At 38.4% G+C, this 23,884-nt stretch overlaps 2 protein-coding genes across 18 annotated transcripts in view; one reads left to right on the top strand and one right to left on the bottom strand.

Annotated features, from left to right (window-relative positions):
* Positions 1-7,666, top strand: part of kst (spectrin beta chain, non-erythrocytic 5 kst) — a 242,070-nt gene extending 234,404 nt beyond the window's left edge. For 14 of the 16 annotated variants that reach the window (XM_045767218.2, XM_069317861.1, XM_045767217.2 and 11 more), the window contains 3 exons: positions 2,576-2,845; positions 4,246-4,295; positions 6,720-7,666. In XM_045767218.2, the coding sequence (XP_045623174.1) occupies positions 2,576-2,845; positions 4,246-4,295; positions 6,720-6,974 (575 nt within the window). In that variant the 3' untranslated portion in view covers positions 6,975-7,666. The remainder of the gene's footprint in view (positions 1-2,575; positions 2,846-4,245; positions 4,296-6,719) is intronic. The other 2 variants (XM_045767226.2, XM_045767228.2) reach the window with 2 other exon arrangements.
* A 2,030-nt stretch (positions 7,667-9,696) lies between these two features.
* Positions 9,697-23,884, bottom strand: part of LOC138359134 (serpin B3-like) — a 27,480-nt gene continuing 13,292 nt past the window's right edge. For both annotated transcript variants that reach the window (XM_069317868.1, XM_069317869.1), the window contains 6 exons: positions 23,038-23,220; positions 21,201-21,414; positions 18,809-19,023; positions 18,030-18,215; positions 16,593-16,734; positions 9,697-10,960 (listed from right to left, as the gene is read on the bottom strand). In XM_069317868.1, coding sequence (XP_069173969.1) covers positions 10,806-10,960; positions 16,593-16,734; positions 18,030-18,215; positions 18,809-19,023; positions 21,201-21,414; positions 23,038-23,220 — 1,095 coding nt within the window. In that variant the 3' untranslated portion in view covers positions 9,697-10,805. The remainder of the gene's footprint in view (positions 10,961-16,592; positions 16,735-18,029; positions 18,216-18,808; positions 19,024-21,200; positions 21,415-23,037; positions 23,221-23,884) is intronic.

The raw sequence follows: 23,884 nt of genomic DNA, 5'->3' as shown, positions 1-23,884 counted from the left end.
CTTAAATTCATTTCATTTTCTTTCTTCAAACAGTATCTCTCATAAACCTGACACATACCACAAACATTCCTTTCTTGAAAACTGTCACCACTTTACAGTTTTTGTAAAGTGGTGAAAGCCTTTGTTTGCTGCCTCTATATAAGGCCAATTATTCTTTAGGTTTATTACATGAAAGTTTTGGCATTCATCCTGATATTTATTCTTTAATTAAGACAATGTTCTTAAAACTAATGTCTTCTTTTAATGAACAAAAATACTGTTTTAAATTAATTTAATTGATTTTAATTATCACTAGCATTCCAATAACTTTAAAACACATCTTTTGATCTTGGAATTTCTTTTTTTTTTTCTTTTCTTTTTTTCCTTTCTACTCTTTCTCTCTATGGATTATTTCCCAGCACGTTATGGTCTGAGATAATTTACCATATTTGTTGAATGCACGGTTTATTTTTTTGTGTAATGAGTTACGTTCATTGTACAAAGTGATGCAAATATGTGTAGCTAATGTGGGCCATATCATTGATTACCGCATGAACCACAAATAATAGTCACTGTAGATTGTTGGTGTTTGCTTCACTGTTGTGTCACAAGTATAGATACTTACGATTACAGTGTGTTCACAGCTTGATGTGTTGTTTCCAGCATGTAATATAGATTTATTGATGTTATAAGACACAGTTTAGCCTGAATGCTCCAATTAAAAATTAGTTTTCTGTCAGTAATGTGTTCCTTTCTTTTATTGTCTTCCACACAGATTTATAGACTTCCAAACATTTTCTTGTTAATAATAATTTGTCATTTGACACACTGTTGTCTTGCTCTTGATGAATATTTGACTTGGAGTATTGTTTACAGCGAAAATAGATTAAACCCTGGCACTACTAACATGAAATTTTAAAATTGTTAATATTTTCAACATTTATTTAAATGTTAATGGTTGGAATTTTTAATATTTCCTCTAGAAATAAACTCGTTTCGCCCATCGCACATTAAAAACCACGAGGTTAGGATAGAGAGAATGAGCCATTCCTGTAGCACCCTATATACTAATTAATGTCAGACTAGGATAGTTCCATGTATTAGTGTAATACACACCCGCTGTTATTGTATGGATATCATTATATATAATTCACAATGGATTCTGAAGGGTATCTGACAGTGCAGGCATTCATGTCACTAAACTGATATACAGTACTAAAATGCCCAAACCCAACCTGAAAACAGGAACCGCATCAATTTTGCGAGCGCCTGTGATTTTTAGTTCAGTACAGAATTTTTGGGCTTCTGGGGATTTGTCAAAATGCAATGTATTATTCTAGTGTTGGGAAGTGACACCAGTCATGACAGTGGAGAGGGGTGAGGAGCACGCTCCCGGTGACCTTGGGATAGTCAGACCTCGTTCAAAAATGATACCTGTGAAGGTTTTCTTAATTACGACTGGTGCCGGGTGTAAATAAAACTTTAGTTGAATTGCAATAGTTGTCTTATTTTCAGAACAAAAATGTTAGTTTGATCTTACATTCATATCTAATGGATCAATTAAGTTTTGTAGGAGTTTAACCCCCCTCAAATTCAAGTGTCAAACTGGTACGATTGTGCCATATCTCAGCCTACTGCTCAAGTCGATGAGGGATGATTTAAAGTACAGCGTAAGTTAAAAAGTTCTGTGCATACACAGGGCTCACAATTGCTTCTTCAGGCCTCCAGTAAACAGATGCCATTTTGGAAAAAAACATGGGCACTCCCCTCCTAGGGGTGAGGACCTCATTATTAAGAGGGCGAACATCAGTAGTACATTGTAGTAGCTCGCAGCACTACAGTGTACTTAATAGCACTACAAACCACCACTTAATAATGATGAAGTATATAAATATCTGCAATTATTTTGCAAAGGTAGTATCATAGAAAATCCTAACTATCAGAGGCAATGTACAAGGTTCAGATATCAGTGAACACCATGCTGTTTATGATGATCACAGTGGGAGGGAGACATTCACAGCAGTCAGGGTTGGGGCTACTGCCAGCTGGTGAACGTTCATGACTCATTATACTTCTCGGTTCCACTACGGTCAAAGTAACTTGCTTAAAAATGTTTTTCTCCATGATCAGGGAATGCATTCTAACAATACTAGTATTTGAAACAAAAATTGAATATTTTTTCTTGTGCACCAAGGAAGGTGTCGGGTATAAACAGTGACAGTGCTGAGGTCAAAAGAATAAAAATATTAAAGTAATAGAATTTATTGAATTGTTGAAGGGTCACAAAGTTGAAGAATCATCAGCAGATAATATAATTCAGTGTTGCTCGGCTGTTCTCGACAATCTAAAATCTAAGAAAGAAATGAATGGAAGTCTCAATTTTGCCTGCATATTGGAATGTCTTGAGTAGAAAATATTTTTACTTCTATAAAATGCTCTTAGACGATTTTTTAAAATGTCATCTGTGTAAACCTTTATTATGCCTTGATATGCTTATCTTTATGGCTTAGCTAGTTTGTGATGTGTGTATTTGTTATGTGCCTGTTGTTCACACTTTACGATGTGGCTGCGTGTTGAGTCGGTGGCTTCTCTGCAGACTTACCCCCACTGCCTAGAACAGCTCCACCACTGGTAATGACTCGGCCCCCTGTAGCACCCAGTCGGGCCAGGTATGCGGAGCAGACGTGGGTGAGTGGGCCACACCAGCCCGGCATGCCTCACCACGTGGGTGGTTCTCACTACGGACAGCAGATGGGTCATATGGTTAGCCATCACCACCAGGTAGCCCAACATCACACAGGTCAAGGGGGCCACTTCTCCCAAGTGTCACGTGTCTCTCATCAGCAGTATGCGTACACCTCACAGGGTCAGTCATGCATCCTCCACCACCATGTGGTGGCACATTTATAATGTGTAATTATTAGGCACTTTGTTCAAATGTCATGCTTGTAGATTGTCATATGCTTTTGCTGTATAGAATGCTGCACATTAGTTTGTATAAATTAGTGTATATTGAAGTTCAGAGAGTACATTAGTAATTTTTTTCATTGTATTTAAATTTGGAATTTAATCTTGGTCTATAAACAAACAAATTTCTAAAGCATATAACATAGTTCCCTTATAATGTAGTTCATGAAACCAAAATTAAGAGAAACTGACTGAGAGCATATGTTAGTAAATGTAAAAAAAGATTTGTTAGTGTGTGAGGGAAGTGTGTGAGGGAAGTGTGTGAGGGGAGTGTGCAAGTTGAATGTAGTGAAATGCCTTTCTGAATGAGCGTTGGTGGCTCACAGTGGCCTGGAGACAGTGAGATTTATCCATGTAAATGGTTCACATCAGATGTGAGGTTCTGGTTGGCCAATTGGGGACCAGAACCAAAACCTATTCCCACCTCACAAGGTGCTGAGAGCGAGTGACAATTCGCCATCACACCAGGAAAACATCCAGAGTCGGTGAAACTTTACAGACAACTGGAGGGTTAACAGAGAAGGAAGCTTCAATGTTGGCTAATATCTCTGTAAATGATTCACATAGAACAAGAGAAACATTCAAAATTAGCATGAAACTCATAGTACCAAATACCAGCACTAGGCAGTTTGGCTTCTGCATGCAACCATCTTCCTTACTCAATTCCAGGTTTTGACTGGTTTTCTGTAGGCCACACACAACTCTCACTTCTGACGAGCCATTTGCATGGAGCAATCTGAGTGAGGTAGCTTCATTAAGCCACCAGGGGTTTCCTGAAATTTCCATCCCATGGATGGAAGGTTGAGAGCTTGTATGTGTGCATTTAATGTTATGCTTACATGCCTCATAGCTATTGTTCTTCATGCATTTATACTTCCCAGTGTTCCAGTACCTTCGTATTTGCTTTTGAAGCTGTGAATGGCAGTTGATTCCTCTACCTTTGAAGTTGATTCCACTCAATTGTTTACTACTTACATTGCATATGAGCCTTTCCTAAAATTTCTCTGGCTATTCTGTATTTCTAACTTCCACCTATGCCTCCATGTTCTTTTGTCCCTCACCTGGAAGAGGTTATCACCATCCACTTCCTTTATTCCCCTCACAGTGTGTAAATGATTAAATTTTTTGGTGGGTGTATGAGTAGGGATTGAAAGAATGTAGAAGTGCATGTTGGTGTAATTGTTAAATTTGTTAATTTTATAGAACATTTGACCATGTGTGTGTAACCTTAACAAATAATGTATGACTTTCATTTGTGTGATTTTTTGCATAACTGGTCCGCCTTATTTCACTCCTCAGGTTCCACCCATCAACCAGACATAACTGATGGTGTTCCAGGTAGTCGACAGGTAGAGTAAACTCCATATAATTTTTATTCTGTAATAATATTAAGAGATCTGTAAAGAAAGTAACAATACATAGTTTGCACAGAGATTTTTAGAGCAAATACTTTTCACAATGTTGTACTGTATTTCATAGCCCCTATTTCCCTATATACAGCTAACCCATTTATCTTATTTCCTCTCAATATTGCACTATTTGCAAAATCTTCCTCTCGTTAACATTCCCTCCCTCATTAATTTCAAGACATATCTTCCTTGGTCTCCCTCGCTGCCTTGTCACAATCATTACTTCCTCTCCCATTCTTCCTTATGCTCATTTTCGTTTGCCCCTCCCACTTTCTCCTATTGTATTGTTAATTTTTTTGCAAATAGTTTTTTCTCTAACTTCATGAAAATGAAAAAGAAAGACAAAAGAGGGATTTTTGTCCACAAAATTGGTTTTGTGTAGGTGGGGAGGGGGGGGGGGTTTAAATGAAAGATAATGAACAACAATTCATTCAGTCAACAACAATAACCAGTCTCCGTGGTGTAGTGGTAAGACACTCGCCTGGCGTTCCGCGAGCGCTATGTCATGGGTTCGTATCCTGGCCGGGGAGGATTTACTGGGCGCAATTCCTTAACTGTAGCCTCTGTTTAATGCAACAGTAAAATGTGTACTTGGATGAAAAAACGATTCTTCGCGGCAGGGATCGTATTCCAGGGACCTGCTCGAAACGCTACGCGTACTAGTGGCTGTACAAGAATGTAACAACTCTTGTATATATATATCAAAAAAAAAAAAAAAAAAAAAAAAAAAAAAAAAATTAGAACACTGCCTGAGTTCCCAATATTCAAGAGTGGGCAAAAAGGCATGGGATGATTTGAGATTGTCAGATTTAGAGATTCTTCTCTATATTAAACTTTTCCCACTCATTTGCTGTGTGAAGGTAAGGTTCTACAGAGCTGTGGTTAGGCTCTGGTGCAGCTGGGAGCGGTGCACATCCTGTACCAACTCGGGAGGTTTAAGCCACATTGGTATGAAACACTCGATTATCCAATCCAGCCCAGAATATAGACAGTTTATAAACCTAAGTTGTTAAATCTTCATACATGCAACTTGGCATGACTGAAACAAAGTAGTGTCCTAGCTAATCCCTAAATGAATAAAGAAAAATATACAAAACTCTTCTACTGATATTTAATTTTTGGAAAATATATAGAACTGATTTCTCAAGATCAACTTTTGTAATATTGATAGTATAATAATTGTCAATTTCCATTTCCTCTGTTTTAAACGTGGATATATTATAGGATTTATATTTTTAGTGTAAACTATTCCATGCAGTATTTTCAATGACTTATTGTATTAAATTTAAATGTCAAACTTTTGGTATCATAAAAGATGTTAAATTTATGCTTGCAGATTTGAGCTCAGATAACTCTTGACTCTGTCTTGGAAATCAAATAGTGGCTTTATAAATCTCAAGGAGACTCAAATCCATTAATATTTGCTGGGTAATAGGTCACATGGGTGTGCTTGGACAGGACTTACTGTGCAGTTGCTGTATTACCAGTTTCATATCAAAATATTGGCAAGAGAGATTGTGTATGACAAAGTACCTTGTGGAAAGTTGAGCAAACAATCTTCCCAGAGTCTGGTGCTATGCAATGGAGTAGATGGTTTGGGTTTGTGTTGGCTAGATTATGACTTCGTTGATAAAGGATAATGCACAACTACCTTTTGGAATGTATTCAGGAACCAATGTATACATTTTGGTGGGCCGTGCATTTTTAAATTGGCAGCAGATATACCTGTTTATATTATATATCTATTAGTTTTGACAACCCTACTGCAAGACTCTTGATATATTCAACTGTTAAATCACCTCTTCAAATATTTAACAAAATCATCACTAGATTGTAAACACTATTCCAGCAGTAGTACTGAACAGTGTCCTATACTCATCTGTGTTTCTTGTATCCAGCTTTGGGCTTCAGTGTGTGCACATTAGTCTTAAATTGTTGCTATTATGTTGCACGTGACAATTGTTAGTGTCTAGAGATGGCTTAATGCCAAGCTGTCTGGAAAGTACTGTATATTAGGTGGTACTTTGTCCCAATTTATAACTAAATAAGAAACCCAATTGTAGTAGTGTTTATTTTAGCCTGACTGATGTTGCTGTGTAATTATGGTATGAAGTCTAAAGCAGGGTTATTGGTTATGTTGGTAATTGTTCATTTATCATTGAAAATTTGTTGTTTTATATTTGCAGGTTTCCTTACGAAAACAAAAAAGCAAAATTTTGATTTAATGTTCATAGCATATTCTTTGGCATATAAACCATAATTAATACTTTAATATAGATGTACAGTACTCTTAATTATCAGAAGTGTATCCTTTTCCAGTATGTTTGTCCATTCTATCAAGGTAATGAACATTTTGTCCCACAGCCATACACGGAGTATTCTTCCCGAACCATGTCCCTGCCCCAGGGCAGTAGTCTTCCTTCCTCGGGCGTGCCTGTCGCTGTTACCACCAGTAGTGGACCCGTACCCTCCAACCGCTATTCTGCAACTATTGACCGTCAAGGTCTCAGTGAAAGCTCCTCAGAAGGAGATGTACCTGTGTCTGCCAACAAGAAAGAGAAAGAAAAGAAAGGCTCGGTATTTAAGTTCTTTGGAAGAAGAAAGGGTGCCCAAGTATAGTTATTTTAATTACCAAATATTGTTTTCAAGAGTTATATAGTTATTATAAATATTGTGCCACTTAGGAATATACTTATTTTTCAAGTTATAAGGATTTAATTCATAAAAATTTTATTTTATTTTTTTATTTGTTGAAGCCTGTTAAAGATGTTAATACAACACACCACCCAAAGATGTACCTGAATGGCTTACCACGAAATGCCATCATGTCATAATGTCTTGTTCAGTGGTGCCTCTTAATAGTCCCAAAGAGGCACTTTATTCAAGGTGATTATGCTTAAAGAAACAGGCTGTGTTGCAGGAGCTTTCACTTATTTTTGTGATTGTACGTATGCTGCTTTGTATTTCTTTATATGAATGAAGGTTGCTTTTACAGTTTCACAAAATATTGCAGATATAAGCTTTATGGACAAAATACAAGTTAGTGTCTTATACGAGTGCCTGCAGTCTTTGAGTTTCTAACAGCAGATTAGGAAGCTGTGAGCGATTTGTTCAGATTTAAAGTTTTTATTATGGCTCCTTTTATTACTGTCAAAGTGATTAATATGGAATTTTTTTCCTGATACTATTCTTATTTGTAAATAATTCTATAAATATTGTTAAAAGAAAATTATTTTGTGGAGTGAAGGACGTATGTGTGGAATGGTATTGTGTTGCAAATTGTAATGTTGCTAATATAATGATGATTTAGAGTTGTATTTAATTTAGTCCTTTTCTATTAATGTATTGGTCCATACAAAGTGTAGTCATAATTGGTTAAGTGTATGGCGAGACGTTAATAGACAAGGAGATATACTAAACATATGTGAAAACGTAGACAAAAACATGCCATATAAAATGAAAGGAAATAACCAGATGGATGTGCAAGATGCTACTGTAGAAAAACAAATGGAATGAATTGGAGGGAAGTCTCTTAGATACCAACTTGATCTACAATTTTAAAGATACAGTATGACTCTTGTGAGTAGTGGTTTTGATAAATACTTGAAAATGTAGCAGCATGTTGGAACAAATTCTCCCTACCCACAAGCACTGGTAACGTGAGATCTGTATCGAGGAGAAGGAGCCATACCAAATGTAATAAGTACAGCATTATAACAGGATCAGGATGGCTGAGATTAACATGGGACCTTCATGTGGACACGGAACAAGACATTGTACTTCACATATGATACCTAAGTTGACGAAGATGATTTTGCATTAGGAATGGTTCAAAGTGAGTCTTGGTTAACTATTATTTTAGTTAAAGATCTCCAAAATTTCCTAGGGTTTTGGGGTCTGGATGGGGTTTAGTCCAGGATGTGGCTCGGTCTTTTCCAGGGGTGGCTGCTGCTACCTCAGGTGCAGCAGCAGTCGAGCTGCCTAATCTCACCGAGGTTTTGGGGTTTTCTTATTTCCAGGCAACCTCTTCCTCCGAGGCCTCTCCATTGGACTTTGCTTTCCTATTCTAGGTGGTGGGTGTGGAATCGGCTCAATTGACCCTGTAACTGGCATTCTCAGTTTCCAAGGTTTGATGGGAGTCAGATGGTGCCCCTTGGTATTTCCCACCTGGGTCTTTGTTGCTTCTGCAGTGTCTTATTATTGGGGGGAGGGGTTTTCTCTTGCCCCTCATTCCATTGCTTGTATGATTTTGATCTTTTTGTGACTCCCCTGCCCTTTAGTGGCTCAGGCAGATTTTTTCAGTGCCAGTGGTAAGACCCAGAGTTTGCCTGTAGTATAGACCCTACCTCGTTTGAGTTTGGGTCTTCCTCACAGTACTGGCTGGGCTATGAGGTACAGGAGTCTTCTGGCTAGTGGACAATCCTCCTCTCCACCCCACCCCCCCTCCCCTTGGGGCTTGATGTGGTTTCTGTCGTTTCCACATGCTAGAGTAGCAAGAGGTCTAGACCGTGATTCATTTTGGATGGCACTTGAGCCACTCTTGAGCCAATATTCTGAACTGCCTGTTTGCTCCTGCTCTCTCCTAGGGTGTGGTTGAAGGGAAGGGAATTTTCAGGAGACAGCACCAAGCCATTATTATATAGCACTAACTCAGAAGGGGTTTAGGATGGGATGGTTGAAGATGGAATGATGCCCAACCACTTGGACGGGCAAGGATAAAACGCAGACCTGGATGCAGCGAGACCGTCGCTCTACCATCCAGCCCAAGTGGTTGGGTCTGGAGTTGAAGTGGCTCCATTCCCTTGCCCTTTGAACCTAGACATTGTAGGTACTGTCTGCTAGCTTCTCGGGGTTTGATTCCTTGCCGTGTTTATGCTTAGTGTCCATTGCTCTCCAGGATGGTCTATCACAGTTCCTTCCCATCTTCACAGAGTGGACGATCTATGCTGCCTCCTTCCAATTACAGTGCTTCGTAATAAGTTTTCTGAGAAAGAGGGGGGGGGACAAGAGGGGACCATATGTTGAGGGATAAAGGTAGAGGATGGAGGTGGGGGGGAGACCCCAGACACAGCCAGGTACCCAATTTAGTTGTCTAAATTTTTAGAACAAAACAATAACTGAACTACATTAATATAAACAAATAAAAGCTAGTGAAAACAAGTAGGGACCCATGTATTTATTGTAGGTATATAAAATAGACAATTGTAAATTCCACAATACAGTATTATGCTTCCAGCTTTTCTGGGAAGTTGCCTTTTGGGCCTATGTGAGTGAGAAAACAGTAATAATGATCATGCATCATATTCATGCAGCTATATATTGTGGGGCAGAAAAACTAAGCTATTTCAAAACTTTTATTAAATCATCACATCTTTATTATCAAACAATGTGGTTACTCTATACAAAGTGAAATGGTATTAGAGATAAAGCAATTGCTGGTGTTCAATGCATTAATATTACAGTACTAAATGTTTACATGCAAATGAACATGTTGTTATTAAGGTGGCTTCACTTGAGCAGCTAGTACAGTATCTTGCTGTCTTGGCAAGATTGAAATGAGAAAATCTGTAGCAGTGATGAGAATGCGAACATATCCAGTGGGTAGTCCTACCCACACACCCCAGACAATTGGACCACGACATGGTCAAAAGGTCTGCAACCTGCAGTTATAATGAAAACAAGGATTTCCTGAGGCTGCTTCTGAAGCTGGTACAGGATTCCCATGCACTCTGGCTGTCTTCTAGGTATGTTCTACCTTTGATGCTCCTCTTTCAATACACAAATTAATCACACTAACATCCCTTCATCAATGAGAAAATCACTGGTTCGAATCCTCATCACTGCGCCTAGGAATTTTCTCATTGATGCAGTCACGTTAGTGTGATTACTGTGTGTATTGCATGATATCTTCAACATTTCAGTCAACTCCTGAACAGTAATTGAAGCTCTAAGGTTTAAGGCCAGGTAGAACTTAGATGACTTTCGTTAATTAGTCCTTTATAGAGTTTAACATATTACTATACCCCCCTTGAGTAATAAATTATATATAATGTATATTACATATACCAGTATATAATAAGTTAGACTAAAATTGTGTTATTTTAAATATTAAGTGGATAGCCTTTTGTCTAACTGAAACCAGAATGTGAAGATTCTAAATATTTACTTATATAAATGAACTAGGGTAATATCAAATAACAATAGGTATAACATAATATTAACCAAAATCTTGCTAGTAGCAACTGAGCTCAAGTTTATTAATGTAATTATGTAAACGCATCCTTATAAGTCAATCAACATCAGTTCAGCAGCCATCAATCTTGATAAACATAATATGAATGCGTATATGGAGAGGGGATTAAAAATATTTCATGAAAAACCATTAGGAGAATACCAATACTGTACTGTATATCCATAACCAAATTCATATTAAAAACTTAATCCTAAATTTTATCCTTCAGCAGAAAGGTCTTGGGGAACAGCCAACCTGCCAGCAAATAACACCAATCCTGATCTTTGATCTTTAATGAAGAACAAGAATGGATGGTCAGCAACAAACCTGTGTAGCTCTAAACACCAGCTACTCCCAACCATACCTTGAATGGCTAGAATGGAGAAAGAAAATCTAATATAAATATTGACTGATTGCTGAAAGAAATTAAATGGAAATTAAATGAGGTACAGTGTAGCAAATATACTCAACCTGCATATATTGGATCTAAAACTACAGTAATGAAATATGCTTCAAATCATAATATAAACCATGCCTGATGTTACTTAAAGTTTATTTAGCAGTGTCTTGGTTATCACTATAGCACTATACGAGCACCACTACACGAGAGCTCTCTCTCCACTATGCGAGTACTAAAAGTTCTATACCCAGTATGTCAACACATTCATTTTACACTGTTACATTTAAATGATCAGTCTTAAACAAGAAATAAAACTGGTGACAGGTACTAACATAATTGCTACATTAATAGCATAAGGTGAAGATAATGAGAAATTATTTTGATATATATTTCTACATAGAAAAGTATTGTACTAAGAGTGTTAGTAGAACAAAGTGGGATATTATACTGAAGAAATTATACATTTTTTTTTATCAAACAGATGAGTACAGACAACTTCAGACTCCTGTTAGCAGGCTAAGAGGAGTCTTAGACTTTACCCTTTCAGTAGCTCATGGTAAACCTTGCCCACTCGTATTCCTTGAACACAACGTGCCAATTGGTTAGCAACAGGGTATCTAATTATTGCCGTGTGAACAGAGGCAAGCAGTTAAGGATTGGTGCCCAGGCAAGCCTCGCTGACGAGGTTACAAACCTAGACCAAATTGCTCACGAAGTGCAGAATGAATTTTTACCACTGAGCCATCAAGGACTATACTTCTTTGCTATACTTTTTAATAAATTATAACAAATTTTTTTTTATTACATTAGGAAGGAAATTCAATATTCTGGATCCCATTATTGTATGGTGTGTTTGCAAAAATTGTCTGACCTTGGGAATATCAGATAGTTATTTCTAGTATGATAATCTTGGGTTCTATTATATCCACCAAGGAAGACTTTCGAAACAGTACAGTGGAACCCTGGTTTACAAATGTCCTGGAGTAGGAGTTTTTGGTATACTTGGTCAATTTTCTTGTAACATTTGACTTGGTGTACGAAGTTTGCCTTGGAATATGAGTCGTCTGTTGATTGTTGATACTTGTATGGGTCGCAGCACGTTCAGTTTACCAGTGTATTCTGCCTAGTGACGACCGTGCTTGAGTTTTGTGAAGAATTTCATTGTTTTTCTGCTTTTTTGGTTTCTGGACATGAACATTATCATATAACATCTCAAGAACGTTGTTAGTGGTAAAGTTCACCCTAAGAAAATTGTTGAGTAAAGGCAGTAGAGGATGTCACTTCCTCATTAAGAAAATGTGTGCAGTATGAGAAGAATTGCAAAGTTTTGCTGAAAAGACCCAGATAAAGCTGTAGCAGACTGTTGTGTTAACCTTTTTAATGATAAATGTGATGTCTCACTAGACAAGTGTAAAGACACTTGTTTTTCCCTACATTTTAAAGACAGATTTTTAGTAAGATAAGGAAGCAGTGGGCCACAACCAAGTCCAAGTGGTATGTCTGCCATACATAGGAGAGAGAATACCCCACAAATGTCATCACTGCCTGATGTTATAATGGAAGGGGACTCCCATTCCAAACACTAACACCTCTCCTCTTCCCCCCACCCCCCCTTCTCACCGTCTTCCATACACCAAGTCTCCTCAATAAAGGTAAGGTATAGTAAAAAAAAAAAAATGAGTAGTACTCTATAAAATGTATTTTCAAGTTAATATTTTTGGGCATGTGGAACATTAATTTAAAGTATTTCTTATGGGAAAATTTGTTTAGGTTTACCAATTTTTGGTGTGCGAACTGTCTCTTGGAATGAATTAAATTTGTAAACCAAGGTGCCACTGTATTAGTATTGAGGAATAAAGCTTTATAATTGTAAATAACTAAAATGTGTGTATGTTTAGCATGTTTTAGAATTTCAACAGGGGTTGAATTGTCAGAAGACATATTTTATTATAGTTCTAAATGGCTGATTCTTAATAGGTGGTGGTGGGTTTGAGGTATTTAGCAGATTGAACCCTTTGCACAGATACCACAAGTAAGTAAGTAATCAAAAGAAGGCACCTAACTGGGAAGGCTATGTAGCACCATCAAATGTGCGAAATAATCAGAGGGCGCTAAATATCACCAAGGATACCAATAAGAGAACAGAAACGCACAAGGCGAACAGTATCAAAAGCATCCGATTCACCAAGACGTCTATTGAGGGATTCTATTTGCGCTGAGGCACAAAGCATCAAGACGGCGAAGAGTTGAAGAAGAAGCAGACGAGTAAGCAGGGCAACCATAATCGAGTTTAGACATGACGAGAGAGGAATGTAAAGAGAGGAGTGTGCGTCTATCCGCTCCTCAAGAAGTATGGGACAAAACCTTAAGTAGGTTAAGGGCCCCTAGAACAGTCAATTCGGAGGTAAGAGATATCGGGCGACCAAGACAAACGAGTGTCAAAGATTAACCCCAGAAGCTTAGCAGAATCCCTGTACACAAGGGGGTGACCATAAAGGGACGAAGAACGACATGCTTTCGAGTAAAAGTCATAGCACAAGTCTTAGACGAAGAGAACTTGAAGCCATGATTGGTGGCCCAAGATGATACGGCATCAATCGCAAGTTGAAGCCGCTGTTGAAGGAGAGGCGAATCACCACCCCGACAGCAAAGAGTAAGATCGTCGACATAGAGCACAGAGAAGACGCCAGGAGAAAGGGAGGAAAGAAGACCATTGAGGGCAACTAGAAAAAAGAGTAGTGCTCAGAACACTAACTTGAGGTAAACCCTCATATTGCCTAAAAGGGGCAGAGAGAGTGGTACCAAGCCTCACTCAAAAGGTACGACAAGCGAGGAAGCTTTGGAGGAAGAGAGGGAGATTACCCAAAGGCCAAAAGAATGAAGTTGGGACAGAATATGATATCTCGAGGTGGTGTCGTAAGCCTTTTCCAGGTTAAAAAGGACGGCAACAACGGAGGTCTTTGCAGCAAAAGCAGTATGAATATAGACCTCCAAGTTCACCAGGACATCCATTGTGCTGCAGCACTTGCAAAAACCAAATTGAGAAGGGTAGAGGTGGTGATAGTGCTCTAAGAACCACATCAGGCAAATGTTAACCATGTGTTCAGAGAGTTTGCAAACAACTCATGAGGGCAATAGGGCGAAAGTCCTTAGGGGATGTCCCAAGAGACCCTGGTTTCCGAACAAGGAAGACAATGGTATTGAGCTAGTCCTCAGGGACTGATGACAACTCCCAGACCCTCTTATACAAACTCTATAAATACCGAGACTTGCACGGAGGGAGATGGTGAAGCATCTCATAATGAATGCCATCGGAGCCCACTGCTGTAGAACTGCAGAGAGCCAGGGCAAACTGAAGTTCAGAGAGAGAGAGAGAGAGGAGGGATCATTATAGGGAAGACTGAGATGGGTGCAGAAATCTAAAAAATGAGATTCAAGGGCAGGCTTATGAAGAAGGAAAGATGGAGGAAGATGAGCTAACAGATGAAAAGTGGGAACCCAGTTTGGTCACTACCTGCAACAGGTCCGCCACAAAAGTACCACAGAGGTGAAGGACCGGCGAGACATCAGGAACGAACTTACCCGCTATCTTGCAGGTACGCTTCCAGATCTGCGGCAGAGGAGTTTCGGACGTAATGGTGGAAACATAAGACTTCCAACACTCATGTTTAGCAGTACAGATGGTCCTATGGGCCACCGCACTCGCCTTTTAAAACAAAAGAAAGGAATCAGCCGTCTGCCGGCGACGGTCTCTCTTCCAGGCTGCACGCTTACAGTGGACAGCCCAAGCACAGTCCACATTCCACCAGGGAATGCACTTCTGCGTTCCCCGAGAGGTTGAGCGAGGAAAAGAGTGGAGGGCAGCATCGAAGATGGTGTCATGAAAAAGGCAATCCGTTCTCGCAAATTTAATAAGTCAATATTGACTTATTAAATATGTGCATAGGTGACATACTTAACATAATAGTTTCCCTTGAAAAGCTTCATAGAAAACACCGACCTTACCTAACCTACTTAGTATGTTAAGATAAGCATCTTATTGCTTCGTAATTACAATTATTACCTAACCTATACGTATAATAGGTTAAGTAACAATTGTAATTACGAAGCTATAAGATTCTTATTTTAACATACTAAGTAGGTTAGGTAAGGTCGGTGTTTTCTATGAAGCTTTTCAAGGGAAACTATTATGTTTAGTATGTCACCTATGCACGCAACTAATAAGTCAATATTGACTTATTAAATTTGCGAGAACGGGTTGGAAAAAGGAGGGCGCGAGGGAGAGGCAGAATGGAGAGGTCAGAGAGAGTAGCACGGGGAGTAAATAGGCATCCGTCAGCCTCGGCAAACCACCACCTAGGGAAGGAGAGGGGATGGGAGCGTTCCTTTTTAACCTTTGTTTCTTCATTGTTCTCTGTTGCTGTTCTCTCTCTTTTTGTTGTCTATTCTTCAATGGAATATTCGTGGCTATTACGCCAATTTCCATGAACTTCAACTTTTGATTTCACAGTTTTCACCCCTTTGTGTCTGTTTCCAGGAGCCGATGCTTGGTGCTCGTCCTGGTCGCTTCCATGGCTATTCCCTTCTTTTCCCCTCCCACCAGCTTTTGCTGTGGCCCATAACTCTTCTGCTCTCTTGATTCATTCTGATGTTCCCTTCGTTCCCCTACTTTTTCCATCGCCTTTTCCAATGGTCTGCTGTCCGTGTCTTTGTACGTAAATGGTACACGGTTTGTTCCGTTTCTCTTCCCGATCTTAAACCCCTGCTGGACTCCTTACCAGAGCCTATGCTCCTGCTGGGTGATTTCAACTGTCAACATACCTTCTGGGGTGATGTTCTGACAAACACCCGAGGTCGCCTTCTCAAACCGTTCATGCTCTCTTCTTCCCTGTCTCTTCTGAATTCTGGTGTCCACTCATTTGGACTCTCGGACTCGCACCCAAGACAGTGGGGACTGAATCACTTTTGCAATATCCAAGAAGGTGGGGACTGAATCACTTCTACTATATACAAGACAGTGGGGACTGCGTCATTTGTGCTATATACAAGACAGTGGGGACTGTCATTTGTGCTATATACAAGACAGTGGGGACTGTCATTTGTGCTATATACAAGACAGTGGGGACTGTCATTTGTGCTATATACAAGACAGTGGGGACTGTCATTTGTGCTACATCCAAGTGATGCAGTACCCACTGTCTTGGCTGTAGCCCAAGTGATGAATTTACTATTTGCTTACACCAGGAAACATGAGCTATATTTTTGCCTAACAAACACATACAAATATAATGAAGCAAGAGAAAAATCAGAAAAAGCTCAAATGAGGACAAGAGACTGAAAACAGTAGAAGTATATTCAATGACCAATGTAGAGGTAGAGTAATTATCACAGACTATCAAATTGTGCTTCACTACATACAAAGTTGAAAAAATGGCTTTCACTGGTATGGAAACCTTTTTACATCATCTCTGGTAGTATTACCATGGGTGAATGAGGCCAAGTTTTACAAGAAAACAATAATATATATAGATTCTGTAAATGTGATAAATGCTAAATAATTATAAAATAATTGTAGATTAAGGCCGAGAGAAAATTGAGAACAAACCTGTAGCTGCAGCAGCTTCACTGCCCTTCTCATTGACCTCCAAGTAGGCCTGGTGAATCACATCTGTAACAAACAGATCTTTGGTGCCTGTGATCCCAGACAAATCAGATCGACTCGCATCAAATAAGTCCTTCACTCCCATCTGGAAAAGACATTATCCACATATAGTTAATATGACTGATCAATACTACTAACCCACTTGGTGCCAGTAGTGAAAATGTATATAATAGCCACAGTATTATACTACATGGGTTTCCATTATGAGGACAAAGCTTGTTAGACTTTACACAGTCCCCACAACCAACTACTGGCCATTCTCCAGGATTGTCCCCACAACCAACTACTGGCCATTCTCCAGGATGCAGGCCACCACAGTTGCTTAACTCCTGGGTACTGTACCTATTTATTCCTAGGTGAACAAAGGCATCAGGTGTAAGGAAACATACCCAAATGTCTCGCCCTGTTGAGGTCTATTAATTTGTTGCTAACAAAGGCAGGTTAAATTTATATTTGTACAGTGGAACCTCAGTTGCCAAATGCCCCTCTTTATGAATTTTTCTGTATACGAGCTCAATTTCTTCGTAAAATTTGACTCGGTATTCGAGGTTTGCCTCACATCTCGAGTTTATGATACACGTATGAGTCGACTGAGCGCATGGTTCTGGTGGGGCAGGCGAGGCGTGCCTCAGTTAACCAGTGTGTCCCGCCTAGTGACGACCACACTTGAATTCTTTCTGAAGAATCATTGTTTTTGGGCTTTTTTGTTTCTGAACACAAAAGTACAGTACTGTTCTGTAATTATTATATATCATGCCATGAGTTTCAAGAAAGTCAGTGGATAAAGTTCAACCTAAGAACATGTTTTGATTTTACCAGATTTTGTAAATACATAACAGCAATAATAATATAATTGTATAAAACATGCACTGTATACATTGGATATGCTACTTGCATACTATAAATATATGGAACTGAATGATATTTTTCACATGACTACTTAACCGGCACAGTGCTTCAGACAAATATTAAAACTAAAAATATGATTTTGTGATAAAAAGTTGAGTTATTAGTCAAGTTTGCTGTTATTATTAACAGCAAACTTTAGAAATCATGAGTGAGGATACACAGCCTGCTGGCCGAATTGAACCACTATGCACGTGACCTAGGAGAGGCAGGCCTTGGAACAAGGAACAAGACCTTGCCCCTAAGAGCATGAGTAGTGTGCACATAATGCTGCACCACTGCCACAAGACATATCTTACAATGTACCTCTGGTAGGACAAACTAAGTGTCAATGACTAAAGGTCCCTTCCAGGAGGCAGATGCCTCATTCAAACTGAATTTTAATGCTTATTCCTTGTTAAAACAATGCCAAATGTGAATGCTAATAAATGATAAACAACCCTTATACTATATATGGATATAAGTATAATTTACCTCTTTCAAATGATTGACTAGTTCCAATGACTTCGTAATCTTGAATTTTGGTAAGGTAACTCTCACTTTAACTAATGGCAGATTTGTACCAATTTTATTTAAATTGACACTAGGCAGATTTGCCTCAACTTTTGCTAGTCCATCACGCTTGTCAGGCAGCACAAACACCATACTCAGTCTAGATCCCTGCAAAGATACATTCATCATTGAGAATATGATCAATGTGAACAAACAAAATCAGTAAACACTAGAAATGGTAAATTTGAACAAAGTGTAGCAGTAGCACACCTCCGAGGCGCTAATTCTTAACACTTTCAAGTGCTGTACCCGGCGGGCCACCCGTATCGCACTGGAAGGTAGGCTGGGCACTGCCCGTGAGCACACAACTCAATGTTAAACTCTTTCACTCACAATGTTTATACTTAATAATAAGAATAAGCAAAAATTAATGCAGGATGCCAAGAGTGTCATCCCTTAACTGTGTGTATTTTTTGATGATGCCGAGAGCATCATCAGAACGCCAAAGTGTTAACATATTAGCAGGGATGATTGTTACAATTTTATTAAAGATTATGTAACAGTGGTGCAGTACTTGGGAAAGGTGGTTGGGATGAAAATCTTTACATGAAAATTAGTTATATTTTTAGAGAGTATCGTAATAGGTGTAGTAGCAGCTTAAGGTTAATTGGAAAATGTAATATTACTGCAGATGGTGATGATGGTGGGGATTGTTCTTGTGATGGTGGGAATAGAGAATAACAATTCAAGACCTTACAAACCTTATACTCCATTACTAGAAATGTTGCTCCAAGATCTTTGTCATGTTGCATGCAATAGTTATCTGTAATGTGCATCATTGGCACCATGGTGCTCTCACTATCTGTAATCCAAAACTCCTCATCTTCTGTAGCAGAATTCTTAAACTGTTTCTTCCATTCACCCTTAAAGTAGACTGCATTTACCAGCACCATCCTCGTTAAGCTATTGAACATTCCTAAAATGTGAGAAGAATTATTAGAAATAAATCTTATATCAGAAGTAAACACAGTGCACTAAGGCCACTAAACATTTACGTCATTGCATATTACTGTTTAGGGGGAGTCAGATTATGGTCCTGATCTGATCCAGAACCAAACTATTTGCTCTCAATTCAGCATTTAATCTCACAGTTGGGGACTGAATGCCAACCTATGAGAAGCGAGACTGTCACATTACCATCCAGTCCAAGTGGCTGGGCACCATTCCTTCCCTCCGTCCTATCCTAAATCCTTATCCTCATTCCTTCCAAGTGCTATATAGTCATAATGGTATAGTACTTTTTTCTGAAAATGACCTTACCTGGCTTTACTTGAAATATAGTACCTATACGTACTGTAATTTTGTCTTCTAAAGAGTAATACTCGTGTAGAAGTGTAGTTCTAAGACACAGGGTTGACTGAGCTTTTAGAGAAGTCCACTCACTAAATGTAAGAACAGTGCTCAGCTTTGAAATGTTCTTAAAAAAAAAAAAAAAAAAAAAAACGCTAAGAAACGTTAACCCCTAAGGTATCGCTAAGGTATCCTTCAAAATGTAAAAGGCACTCGGCAGATAAATTCTGGTATGATATATCGACCCTTAAACTGCACAACACATAAATAGCAATAGCGAGTAACTGCTGCAGAATTGCGCACCATAGCTACTGGTGTGTTGGAGTACCATGCAAGATTTAAAAGTCCCACGGCTACACAGGGTTCATATCATCTTCCTCAGGGCTGTTGTAAACAGACCCCTATTTTTTTTTTAAATCATGGGCAACCTTCCCGGGTGTGAGAGCCTCAGTACTGAGGGAGCCACCAAGGCTGGCAGTATGAGCTAACAACACTGCTGTTCAGCTTGTGACCACAGCATTGCCTAAAATTGTCAAAATAAATATGTAATGGGTATTATTTAACAATTATAGTATTACAGAAGACCCCCCTGACTGTGATAAAAAAGACCAGGACTCATAATAACAGGATTGTTGTGATAATTAGTGCTGTGCGTAGTATGGTGGGATGAGTAATGATAAAGGAGGTGGCATCTGCTGACTCTGTGTACTCACCTAGTTGTGTTTGCGGGGGTTGAGCTCTGGCATATATGTGTGGCCACCGGTTACTGTCAGCACTCAACATATCAGCTTAGTGGTTCGTTATGGTGAACATAAATGTAGACACTTATATATAACGTGTGTATATAGTGAAATAACAGCAAAAGGAATATGTTGAGAGGAGCCATTTTGGTGACTGAGGTGGCGTCATCTGCTGGCTGCTGTCTCTCTTGTCATGCAATTTTGTTGTGGCCATTATGTTGTTTGGACACCATACCAGCTTAGTTGTATAGTTATGGTGAATACTTGTATATAATGTGTGTGTGTGTATATAGTGTAATAACACTACAAACAGTATGGTTGGAGGAGGAATGTTGGTGCATCTGGAGTTGAATGAGTGAGGGAGGGAGGGAGGGAAGTGTCACCACACAGTCAGCTGACCTCTTATTGTCTGAGCTCACCATACACCTTAGTTGCACAGTTATGGTGAACAAAACATGTAGAAACTTATATATAATGTGTATATACAGTGTAAAAACAGCACAAACAGTATAGTGGGAGTAAGAATGTTGGCGAGTGAGGTAAGGAGCATCGGCTGACTGTGTGTTGACCTCTTATTGTCTTGACTTACCATACCAACTTAGTTGTACAGTTGGTTCACACATTTTATTATATATAAAAATATCACACTACACACTATTGAATAATATTATTGCAAAACAAAAAAAATCAGAGACATTGAAATAATTAGGTAATACTGTAATATATTTGTGGCAACTCCTGCCTGACAGCTCGGGTGGAGCAGACCACCTCCGCCGCTTGATCTGTCAGTGCCTCTTTGTTTTTGCCAGACTTTCCCGCCCTATTGCGGTCAAAATATGCCACTTACAATTTTTTTATTATTTTTCCTGTGATCAGGGAACACAAATGAACACCTTTATAAGACAAAATTTTCTTTTTAATTTTGTTATTTTTTGCACCTGGGCATGTTGCAGGCTATTATTGCAAGAGCAGCCCAGGGGTTAAAAGTAATTAGTTAAAAATACTGTATAGTATGTTAAGTACTGTATGTTAAAAATAGTATAAAATTATAAAAGCATTTTACCTTCAGGAATAAGATTCTTAATGTGGGAGTTTGTTTCCTTTTCCACAGCGTTGTTTATCTCCTTCCGTACTTGTTCACCTTCACTAAAATTGACAGTCTTTGAGCAGCTGAGGTACTTTTCTTTCATGATGTTGTTATAGTCACTCAGTATAGTCATTTTGTCAGAGATATACTCCATGTTGGATGTCCTAATCTCATAGTGAGGTGCTTCACTCTGTAAAGGAATATAACAGTTTTGTTTACCTCTTTTTGCTAGTTAATTAAAGCAGCAAAATAATTCTATTGAAATGACAGGAAATCTGTTTACTGTACAATAATAGAATATAATCATGGAAAAGTTCACAGTATATACCTTAATTATTTATTTACAAGGTACAATGGGTTATTTTATTAAACATTTTGGTGTTTAATTGATGTATTCTTACAAAGCCAATAACACACACAGTATTTCAGGTAAGTTAATATACAAGTTGAGAAAGAGAATACGAGGTGATTTTTTAGTTACAAAGTGAACAATCTTAAAATATTAAAACTAGTTACTGAGGTACAGTATATAATGAGAATTAACAGTATATTAAAAATGACCAAAAGTGATGTACAAACTGAATTAAAATTAGTTGATGTACAGTATTATAATTAACATGTAGGCCACCTCCCATTGTGTTAATTATAATATATTTCAACCTATACTTTAATGTTCAAATTCAGTGAATGATTATATACAGTATAGCATTATAAATAGGGGTTGGTGGTGATAATCAGAAATTATATTGACCAAGTACTAGGTGAATTAGTAGCAAAAGATAATAATGGATGGAATAGATGGAATACTATGGTGAATAGATGGAATACTAGGTGAATTAGTAGCATAAGATAATAATGAATGGAATACTATGGTGAGAAACTTACACAAAAGCATAAGAAAAAAGAAAACTGTAGAAGGCCCATTGACCCATACGACAACTCGGTTATATCCACCTACACTCATTTCTATACATTTCTAACCTGCAACGATGTGAGTTCTATCTCTCACATTTACTTAATATTTTCTCAGAAACATCATGTTGCTATGATTTTATTGTGCAAACAAGCATCTAATGTCCCAAGAGTTCAACACATTCAATGCAGAAATGCCATGCAAATAAAGGGTTCTAAATTGTGGAATGACCTACCACATGCAATAAAATACTGTACTGCACTACCTTTAAACAATTTAAAAAAGAAACAGAGAAGTCCCAAATTGATATTATGTAGCATTTATATATACAACACCAAATACCAAAAATCTCCCATCTTATGTTTGCTGTGATTTTTTTTTATCTATAAAATACTGAAACTATACCATTGTAACTGTTCTTATGGTGAATATTAGTAACAAGATTATTTTTAAGTACTGTACAGTCATTTGTAATTACATCTATTAATTATAAACTGAAGCTCATATTCCAATGTGTATATACTTAAATTCATGTGAATATTACTATTGTATTTTTAAGGCATTTAATTAATTTTGTCAAGGACAGGCAGCCTGTATATGTATGTACATTAAGCTTGTACTGATGTTTCCAACCCCTTCCCCTTACCTGAGATCAAACTATTGACCCTCCCCAGGCTGCATCTCCACAGCAGTTGACCAACTCATGGGTACCTATTTGCTACTGGGTGAATAGTGGCACTAGGTGAAAGAAAACATGCCCCACTATTTTTGGCCTGCCCGGAATTTCAACCCTGAGTTCTGGATTGTGAATTCAGAATGAACCCAACTGTACTACTGAGACCAGTTTTATTATCATCCAACAATGTGTCAATGATGCAGTATAGACCCACAGATTCTTACCTTAAGATCTGTAACAACATCTTGAAACGCATTATGGATAGCTGCCTTATCCTGGGACAGATGCATAACAGAACGCATCTCTTGCTCAGTATTGCCAACAGCTCCAGCATAGGTCATTCCCAAAGCTGTCATGACACTGAAGGGAGAAAAGAATAGATTTCCTTCGATCTTTTGGGTCAGTTCCTGTCAAAAATAAAAAATAAACATTAGAAAAGGATTAAAAGCAATTCCGTGGTTTCTAAACAGTAGAAGCCTACTGGCGTAGAAGCTGCATCCCTTTTCCTGCACAAACAAATGAATGAGGTTTTTTGCACTTTTACAAAAAGTTGCAATTTCATCACACGACATTTTCCATATATGTTAACCTTTATAATAGATTCAGGGTGTTGCACTGCATCTTCACAATAGGAACTGTAGTATGCAGGTTAATGCTATCATTACTGTAGTGTGGAACATCTCATAATTTCACTATGGTGCACCATGAATATATTTCACAAGGCCATAAAGAGCTAATTATTTAATGTATCCATTTACCATAAATCTAAAAAACTATTGACTGAAAAAATAATTCTGGTTTGCCAAGTTATCAATGTGACATGTGCTGTGTCACAAGCATGCTTGCACTCTTCTGTATTAACACTAGAAATATATATACAGTACTATTGTGCCCTTTGCAGGAGTTAGTCCTGAAAATGCCTAGTGCTTTTCCAATCCTCCATCTTCATTCAGAATCAGAGCATTTGGTTATCTGGAGATGATTTCGGGGCTTTAGTGTCCCCGCGGCCCGGTCCTCGACCAGGCCTCCACCCCCAGGAAGCAGCCCGTGACAGCTGACTAACACCCAGGT

This window comes from Procambarus clarkii, chromosome 89 (genome assembly GCF_040958095.1).
Source record: "Procambarus clarkii isolate CNS0578487 chromosome 89, FALCON_Pclarkii_2.0, whole genome shotgun sequence".
NCBI lineage: Eukaryota > Metazoa > Arthropoda > Malacostraca > Decapoda > Cambaridae > Procambarus > Procambarus clarkii.
This window is presented reverse-complemented; position numbering and strand designations above follow the sequence as displayed.